Source organism: Megalops cyprinoides, chromosome 12, assembly GCF_013368585.1.
Source record: "Megalops cyprinoides isolate fMegCyp1 chromosome 12, fMegCyp1.pri, whole genome shotgun sequence".
NCBI classification, from domain to species: Eukaryota; Metazoa; Chordata; class Actinopteri; order Elopiformes; family Megalopidae; genus Megalops; species Megalops cyprinoides.
Window position 1 is genome coordinate 7,213,619 of NC_050594.1, and position 10,000 is coordinate 7,223,618.

General features: G+C 48.3%; 1 protein-coding gene across 5 annotated transcripts in view; it reads right to left on the bottom strand.

The window, feature by feature from the left end:
• gphna (gephyrin a) overlaps positions 1–10,000 on the bottom strand; it is an 81,996-nt gene that overhangs the window by 30,789 nt on the left and 41,207 nt on the right. For 3 of the 5 annotated variants that reach the window (XM_036541600.1, XM_036541598.1, XM_036541597.1), the window contains exon 8: positions 9,488–9,622. In XM_036541600.1, coding sequence (XP_036397493.1) covers positions 9,488–9,622 — 135 coding nt within the window. Of the gene's footprint in view, positions 1–9,487; positions 9,623–9,963 lie in introns of all 5 variants that reach the window. The other 2 variants (XM_036541599.1, XM_036541596.1) reach the window with 1 other exon arrangement.

The window sequence follows — 10,000 nt, forward strand, 5'->3', positions numbered from 1 at the left end:
AGCGGCATGCTCCTGCAACTAGCTGCTAAACCTCCCTGCCCCTGCCAACCCAATTCCTCCAAATGATCACAGAGAAGCAGCACTCTCTGCGTGACCTCCTACACACAGCACTCTTTGCCTGAAGTCCTACACACAGCACTCTCTGCCTGACCTCCTACACACAACAGTCACTGCCTGATCTCCTACACATAACACTCACTGCCTGACCTCCTACACACAACACTCACTGCCTGACCTCCTACACACAACACTCACTGCGTGACCTCCTACACACAACACTCACTGCCTGACCTCCTACACACAACACTCACTGCCTGACCTCCTACACGCAACACACTCTGCCTGTCCTCCTACACACAACACTCCCTGCCTGATCTCCTACACATAACACTGCCTGTCTGACATCCTACACACAGCACTCTCTGCCTGACCTCCTACACACAACACTCCCTGTCTGACATCCTACACACAGCACTCTGCCTGACCTACACACAGCACTCTCTGCCTGACCTCCTACACACAACACTCACTGCCTGACCTCCTACACACAACACTCCCTGTCTGACATCCTACACACAGCACTCTGCCTGACCTACACACAACACTCACTGCCTGACCATCTCAACACGTGACACTGTGTCTGGCTCCAGTGACCTGACTCTCTCTGTCTGAACTTGCGAACAGACGTCACTCTTTGCCCCGCTGCTCACACACAGCACACCTGGCCTTCCTGCAGACACATGGCACTCTTAGCTTGAGTGAGCAGGAAAAGCATGGACACAGTCCAAACACACCACCCCCATCGTCATGACAACACCGTAGTAAACAAACCTGAGTCTGAGGACAGAATCAGTTTGCATGAAAAAATTCAACTGAACTTTCCCTTTTGTTAAAAAGGCTTTATTGCTGTTTATGTAACAAGCAGAGACAGTGTCGTTTCATAACGACTAGCGTGGCGGGTTTGCTCTGTAAAACAAGATTGTCTGCATGACAGAAGCTCACTCTTCAAACTGAAGACCGAATGCTAAATCGTGAAGTTGTTGTAGGGGTCTCGTTTACAGATACCACAAACAACTGGGTTTTTTTTTAGAGCCTACACACACACACACACACACACACACACACACACACACACACGCACACACACACGCACACACACGCACACACACATCTTGGACTGAATGATAAAATGTGACACTGGGTTCTCTAGCAGCTTTCAAACAAAAATATCTTGTATGCGTGTCTAATGAGGTCTTTCTCAATCCCTCAACCCGAGAGAATCTCAGTTCCACTGTCCCTCAGTGAGGATATTGGTAAGATCTGTCTTCATCGAGAGAGCAGTATGGGTCTGTTTTGCTGCTCTGATACCAGCCCTTCAGAAAGGGTCCACACATATCTCCTCAGGTGCAGAGAGCAGGTTCTTTCACAGAAACCTCCTGGACCAAGCCCACCTCAGAAACCAACCAAGCACTACTGAACTCATCAAAGATCTCCATTATAACTGTGAAACTATAACTCTTCACGTTAACATTGTAGAACTAACATTCTCTCCATTGAAAATATGGAACCAACACTCCCTCTGTAAAAGAAAATAAGCAGCTAACACTCTTTACGTTAAAAAACTAACACTCTCCGTCAAACTAACTCTCTGTCAAAAAAACAGAACCAATACTCCATTTAAAATATGGAACCAATATTCTCTATGTTAAAACTATAGGAATAACATTCTTTACTTTTAAAATATGGAGTTTAATCTCTCCATCTCAAATATAGAAGCAATACTCCCTCTTTTAGAAATATTGAACCAATATTCTCTATACCAAAATTACAAAACAGCCCCTCTCTCTCTCTTAAAATATGGAATGAACACTTTTAAAAACATAGAGCTAACACTCTCAGTTTAAAATACAGAGCAAACACTTTCTCTGTTAAAATATGGAACCAATACTCTCTCCATAAAAACTACAGAACTAACAACCTTTAAGTTAAAAATATGTTGCCAGCACTTGCTTCATTTAAAATATGGAACCAATACTCTCTCCCTGTTAAAAATATGGAGCACTCTCTGGTGGCTGATGTTAATCGGGTTAACGTAGCACTTAACAGACTCTCTGAGCTACCATGCTCCTGCAAGTGTCTGATTTACAATCCAGCATTCTGGAGTAACTGTGTTACACCCCTCGCCTCCCTGTAACATGCCGTTACATATTTACAACCCAGCACTGTGGAGTCTCTCCATTACACCCCTGGCCTCACTGTAACACACTTTGGTGTAATTATAACCCAGCACTGTGGACTCTCCCTGTTACACTCCTGGCCTTGCTGTAACACACTGTTGTGTAATTATAACCCAGCACTGTAGAGTCTCCCCGTTACACTCCTGGCCACCCATGTGACACACCGTAATGTACACAAAGCTCTTGTGGTGAAACAGCAGAGCAGTCTATAGGAAGCAGTCCCCTGGGGAATGGTCTGGGCTCCATTCCTAAGCCACTTTTACGTAACTCAGGTCTTGCACACACCAGCGATGCAAACCAGCACAGCAACACATGTGCAAACACCCCTCCCCACACCCCCCCATTAACACTACCCTCCTGATCACCGCCACTTGATCCTATACTCTCCTCACACACACACATAAATACACACACACACACACGTGCACAGCCACGCACAATATGCAGGAGCAAAGCACGGTACTTACCATGATTTATTCTCGATTCGGAGAAAGGAAGAACTCTCCCACACACACATGCACACACAGACACTCTGAGAGAGAGAGAGAGAGAGAGAGAGAGAGAGAGAGAGAGAGAGAGAGTGCATGTGGCAGAGAGCGAGAGAGAGAGAGAGAGAGAGAGAGGGAGAGAGGGAGGGAGAGGGAGAGAGGGAGAGGGAGCGAGGAGGAGGAGGAGGAGGCAGAGAGAAAATCACCAGGAGCTAATTTTGGATGCAGCCACACAGATCTAAATCATGCATGCATGTATGGGAATTGGCTGCGTGTCCGAGCTTCTGTCTGTGCGCATGGCGCTCTCCCGCCCCGCCCCCCTCCCCCCTCCCCACACACACACACACGACGCAAGAGGGAGGGAGAGTGTTAATGATCCGCCAGGGTTCCCATCTCCCCACAGAGAGAGAGAGAGAGAGAGAGAGAGAGAGAGAGAGAGAGAGAGGGAGAGACAGAGAGAGAGAGAGAGGGAGAGAGATAGGGAGAGAGATAGGGAGAGGGGGAGAGAGAGAGAGAGAGAGAGAGAGAGGGAGAGACAGAGAGAGGGAGAGAGAGTGCTAATGATTCGCCAGGGTTCCTATCTCACCACAGAGAGAGAGAGAGAGAGAGATAGGGAGAGGGGTCGAGAGAGAGAGAGAGAAAGAGAGAGGGAGAGACAGAGAGAGGGAGAGAGAGTGCTAATGATTCGCCAGGATTCCCATCTCACCACAGAAAAAGAAAGAGAGATAGAGAGAGAGGGAGAGAGAGAGAGAGAGCGTTAACGATTCGCTGGGACTCTCATCTCACCAGAGAGAGAGAGAGATGAAAGGACAGAAAGAGTGAATGTGAGAGAGAGAGGGGGGGAATGATAGAAAGAGATTGAGAGATAGAGAGATGTAGGGTGAGGGACAAAGATAGAAAGACTGAAAGAGAGAGAGAGAGGGAGCAGGAATGACAGACAGATGAGAGAGGGAGGTGGAGAGGCATATGGAGGCAGCTCTCCCAGCGCTGCCTCCAGACCGCGTGGGCACTCTCCATCCTGGGCAACTGATCTTGGATCAGAATCAAAACTATTACACAAAATGGTCAGGGTTTCAATGTAGGGGGCGAACAAACTGATCTGAGATCTGCCTGAAGTACCCAGAGCCTTTGAGATGGACCTCTGAGATCTGCTCTCCAAAAGTAATACGGCTGGCCGACATACCCGAGAGCAGCAGCACAACCTCAGACCTATGGGGGGGGGGCTGGGGGGGCAACACTCCTCACTCTTCACACTCATGCTGCTGCTGCTGGGGGTGCTTACAGATGCTTTTTCCTGTGTTCAGGTTTCCCTCTGAAAATGAAGGCACGCCGATTCAGCCTGAATCTGTGCCACCGTGTTCCACCTGAATGGAGATATGCCGCTGTGCCGCGGGCCTCCTTATCAGGGAGAAACAGGTAGCGTGTGTGCGTGCGTGCGTGTGTGTGTGTGTGCATGTGTGTGTGTGCGCATTTCAGTATGTGTACATGCATGCTTCTGTTTGTGTGTGTGTGTGTGTGTGTGTGTGTGTGTGTGTGTGTGTGTGTGTGATTACTCCCTCTCTCACACAAATTTGTTGCCCCTTCCCCTGCAAAGGCACAGGTGTTAAATTTGCCAGCCATTTTGGTTTATATAAGACAGGTTGTTCACTCACTAGGAGAGCCACGTGGGTAATGCTGTCTACAGCAAACGCAACAGATCCTACAGCAATTAAAGAGAGAAATGTGTCTGTGTCAGGATTAACCAACAAAGACATAGGGATCACTGTGGAAAAGCATCAAATTAGCAATGATGAACAGCAAACTCAGAACATCAGTGTGCATATGTAAAAAAATACATAAAGAAAAAAACTATGTTTTGGAAAAAAAATGATTTTGGAGCACAACTGTCTGGGTCTAAATACTGTTATTCTACTAAAACATCCTTTTTCACCTGAAACAGCTTTTTAGACCACTTGCTGTTATTTGTAGCACAGGAAAAAAGAAAACACCACACGACATGTGAGTGTAACCACAAACATGTAAAAAAAAAAAAAGAAAGGTGTGCACCACAGAAAAGAAGCATGTAAACAAAGAAAACCAGGAAACAGGGAGGAGATCTGTTGTCCCCCAGCAATGTGTGTGCATGTGTGACACAAAACACACAGGACAGATGCCATGAGCTGGACATGTCTGCGTGCTACTGAGTGCTAACAGCTACTGTGCAGGCTCAGAAGTGACTGTGCCCACAGATGTCTACAGGGGGGAGGACAGTGCTTCAAATGCTGGGGATGTCCCATTGGAAGACTCTTAAAAAAGGAAAAAAAGATGGATTGTGGGACGTGAGGGCACTTTTGAGTGTGCCCGTCTACTTTGTCCCCCTTGGAAGGGGATAGAGCAGAGATGGGAAATCTGCTGTCTTTATCCTTCTGGCTCGGTCTGATTTTGAACATGCAACAAATGTGTAAATGTTACAGACACATTTGTTCTGAAAAAAAATACCTGGCTGTTTATTTTTTGAGCTCTCGGCTCACCTGTGTGACCAACATGAGCCCTGTTCTGCCACACAGACTGTTTGTCTCATTTCTTACATGTACATAGCTCTCCCTTGCCTGCCGTTTCTTCGGTACGCTTACGTTTGATGATCAGCTCCACGTGGCTCTCCGAGAGAATGAGCTACCTGACGCGTGTTCAGGGTAATGAATGCAGCACACTGTCTTCCACTCACTGAGGAAGACCTTATTGAGGAATGGCTTTATATCAGAGCCAGTCCCTCTCAATCCAATGTGCCTCTGCCTTTTCCTGCCTCTCTCTGTCGTATAAAGCCCAACTTCAAGAGGAGAGTTACTGCTAAATACTCATGAGCGTCTCTCTCTTTGTATCTGCACACACTGGACCACTAGAGGGCGCAGTTTTTTTTAAAAAGCCTTTCTGAGCAGCACAGGAATGCCACCATCTCATTTCCTCATTTGATTCCATTTGAATCCCCCGCCCCCGCACAAATCCACACACTCCACACCCACACAAACACACCCAAATGAGAAAAAAACCCCTTTCCTGAGAAAAACCTCTGAAGGGAGCGAAAAGGAGGGCACAGCAAAGAAACAAAAGGAACCGAAGAACCAAAGGAGCGGCTTTGAGTTCTCCGAACGCTGCGCATTCCACCCAGACGGCCTGCGTGCGTGTGCATGCGGGTGTGCGTGCGTGTGCGCGACGAAGTTTATGTTCAACCCGAGCTCCCGATTGCACCGCCGTTACATCACCGCACCGGCACCCCCCCCCAGGGAGGAGCAGAATTACGCATCTCAGTGCGTGAAAAGCGCGTTACCCGCCCTGACCTGAATTTCGTCGTGCCTCCACATCATTGGACAGTTTCCATCTCTCCATCTTTCCTCTCGTTTTCCACCTGTTATCGTCAGCAGTCAGTTTTGCAAGGCAATTTTCCCAGCAGAAACGAAGACTCGCAGCTTTCGGACATTTAGGCCCCGGACACATGACACAACACTTCTGCAACGTGGGACAAAACCAGGCTACTTTATTATTATTCTATATTTTATTAACGATGAACACTGAGAATGTTAGTTGTGGTTTGAAACAGCGTCTGAGACCGGTTCATGAGCACACACACACACTGCGGAAAACATGCCAGTGAAAAACATTTCATGTTTAACACCACACTGTCCCCTCAGCAAGGACAGTGCTGCCCCCTTGTGGTTGTTTGGAGACTTTGAGGTGACATGAGGAAGGGAAGACGGGGGGGGCGCATGACAATCAAGCCTCATGCTAACTTGGAAAATAAAACATATTCCAGCTTAACATTCCAACAGACACGGGTATTTCTCAGCAGAGATGAGACCTAATTTCTTGGATCTGTCACAGTGTATAAATTTACTTCCAAAATCACCAGTTTCATTTCATTACAAACATGAGCACAGCTCACAACAATCTGGCAATAATCTCTATTTACGGTTTTTGTCTGAGTAGTTGTATGAGTCTAACTTAGAGACTCTTACATAAATTTAACAAATGTTACAGAAAACCCAGCTAGGATACTGAATATTTCTTTTGGAGTGTGAAATATATCAACTGATTGTGTTACATAATATACAGTTACATAATAAAATCAAACAATTTTCTAATGCTAATATTATTATTCAATGCATGCTCCATCTGATTCACAAGTACATCCGACTGTCACAAAGTATATTTTTCACGGTGAAGGTCAGGGCAGACACTAACTCAATGCTGTACAGTAGTACAGCAGAGTGTCCATTAACGGCCTATAAATAATATAGCTTAATTAGTAGGGGACCAAGCACAGAACTCGCTTAATAATTACTTCTTACAGTGTAATTCACTGTTTCAGCTACAGGGGGAGACAGAGTACGAGAGGATGTGAATTCAGTCGACTGTCATTTGTACTGCAGAGCTCGACGTTCACATAGTAAAGTGTACAAGGAACATTATGTTGATTTATTCATGTTAGTTTACGATTGCGCTAGTTGTGTAACAGAAAAGCACACAACACATACGCACACACACACACACACACACACACACACACACACACACACACACACGCACACACACACACACGCACACACGCGCACGCACGCACGCACGCACGCACGCACGCACACACGCACACACACACACACACACACACACACACACACACACACAAACTCACTGAAAGGAAGAGACAGAAAGGGGCAAAAGAAGCCCCTGTCTGGAAAGAGAGGAGAGGAGAGGCATGGAGCTCGGATGAGGGAGACACAGCGCTGGGCAACCTGAAGTGCATCAGAGCGAAACAGGATCCTGAGAGAGACACGAGAGCATCACGTCCATCGGATTTCCCCCGTCATCTCTCCCCCCTTCAGACAACAGCATGTTACTTTCACCCACACATCCGAAGCACACACTCTGCCGGGCAGCTCTCCAGCACTGCTACAGCATGGGGAAATGAAAACAGCAGAAGTTAAAGTGACAATTATGATGATCCGTCACCCGGGGGCATCCTTGTTTCCATGGCGCCCATCTGCCTCCCGTGAATGAGATGAAGATGTGATTGTGACGGGTGAGGATGACAAGCATTCAACCGCAGAAGAATCCCCCCCCCCAACACCGATTCCAGAGCCACACCTCCCCTATCGCCTATGCTGGGGGGGGGGGGGGGGGGGCCACTCCCACTTCCTGTTTGCAGTCTCGTACTTCCTGTGCTACACATTCCATGACAACACAACAGCAAAGCATGATGAGAAAATCACCCATCACTCCTGAGAGCTGTGACACCACATCCCGGGTGCAAACCCGAAAACCGAATTCACACAACTGACAAAACGTGGGTTAAGGCCGCTAACAAGACCTTCCATCGAAAATCAGAACCGCAACAGGGGGAGCAAACCACCAAGACGGTGTTGGAGCATGAGGTAGCCAAGCCTCAGAGACAGAGGAGAGAGAGAGATGGATCCCGGAACTGGGCATATGGGGGATTGTAACACCCGTTTTCCACTGGCAAGGACTGGGCCCGACCAGACTGGAGAGGCTTGCTTTGTTTTCTGTATCAGAACCCAGGCAATGACACATGGCAATATATTAACCTCACCAGAAGAGACGGAGAGGCAGGGAGAAATGCAAGTCCAACAGCTGTCGATGTTCAAAACCACGTTAGCCAGTCAGCTGGCTGACACTGGAAGAAATACCTGCAGCTTGCTGAACCGTGTATCAATCCTATTAATCTTACATTATATTATCGTCATTTAGCAGACGCTCCCGTCCAGAGCAACTCACATAGTTTAACATTCTTACATGTTATGTATTTATACAGCTGGATATTTACTGAGGCAGCTGTGGGATAAGTACCTTGTTCAGGAGCGGTACCCCAGCAGGGACATGAACCAGCAACCTTTCAGTTATGAGCCCTGCTCCTTGCCACTACACCACACTGCTGCCAATCTTACTGTATTAACTGCTGGAGCAGTGGGATGTGAAAGTATACAGGCGCCCATACGTTCTGTAATAAATGTATCATTAGTGTAACTGCTGATAGCTGTTACTGTCTATGCTGTTGGAGCGGAGATGAATTAACACTCATTGGACGTACAAACTGAAGCTTACTGAAATAGGTAGATACACTTCACCAGAATATATCACCTCACCATATAATATCATCACACCAGATCAATGCCTGCTGTAACAGTTTGCTCTCCCCGACAGCTTTCCTGCAGTGTAATTTGTTAGCTGCGGCTCCTGGCATGGTTTTGATCACGACCGATCCAGCTAGGCTGACGGGACAGACCACACAAGTTCTCAGCTGCATCCAACAAAACGTGGTGGGAAAACCGGGCTGAACCAAACCTCAGCCAGCAAGCCGGGCTCAGACGCCACAGTGGAAAAGGGGTTTAACTCCGCCCCCTCTCCCCTGCCATGCTTCTCTTGACCAATCAGGGGGCTCTGCTGTTGGAAAAAATGTATGGTAAAATGCTTAGTGGAGGTGGGGCTGGGGGGAAAGGAAGGAAGGAGTGGGGTCTCTACGAATCAAAACTGGCCCAACCGATACATTCAACTGCTGTCACTGCAGAGAACCACAGAGACCCAAGCAACACCCCCGCCCACCCTGTGAGAGGGGCGAGCACCCCCTCTCCTCAGCCGTGATGAGAAGAGACCAGAGGGGGCGGCGTACCTGGGTGAGAACGCTGATGCTCGGGCAGGGAATGTGAGCTGGGCGTGACAGCGGGGGCTGGGTGGAGGGCGGATCTTAAGCGGTGGTCTGGGTGGGGCACTTACTTTGGGCGTGGGGCAGGAGGCGGTGGACAGGCGGGAGGTGGCCTGGGCGCGGGGCGACTCCGAGGGCGTGGTGCTGAGAGAGGCCGTGTCCCGCGGAAGAACCTGGACCCCCCGCGAAATGATGGAGTCTGGAATCTGCCCCACAGAGAGAGGGGTACACTGTTAGAACTGTTCAACTCAAAGAAAGGGGCACACTGTTAAACATTTACATTTAAATTTATTCATTTGGCAGACGCTTTTATCCAAGGCGACTTACAAGTGAGGTACAAAAAACTGCACCTCAGTCCATTATCCTAGCCACAGTTTGCTCTCAGTGTAACCAAGCGGACCAGGTTGACCTGATGTTCAGCGAGGATTCTGCTTGTTTTTTGGCCAAACGCACACCGGTTTGCAAAGTGTAAGGTCACATGGTGTCGGGGAGTGGGCGTGGCTCGGGAAGGGTGGGCGTGTCATGGAGATGAGATGCAGGGTCTTACCGGCTGGTCCCCGGGGCTGCTGGCAGACTGACGGGAT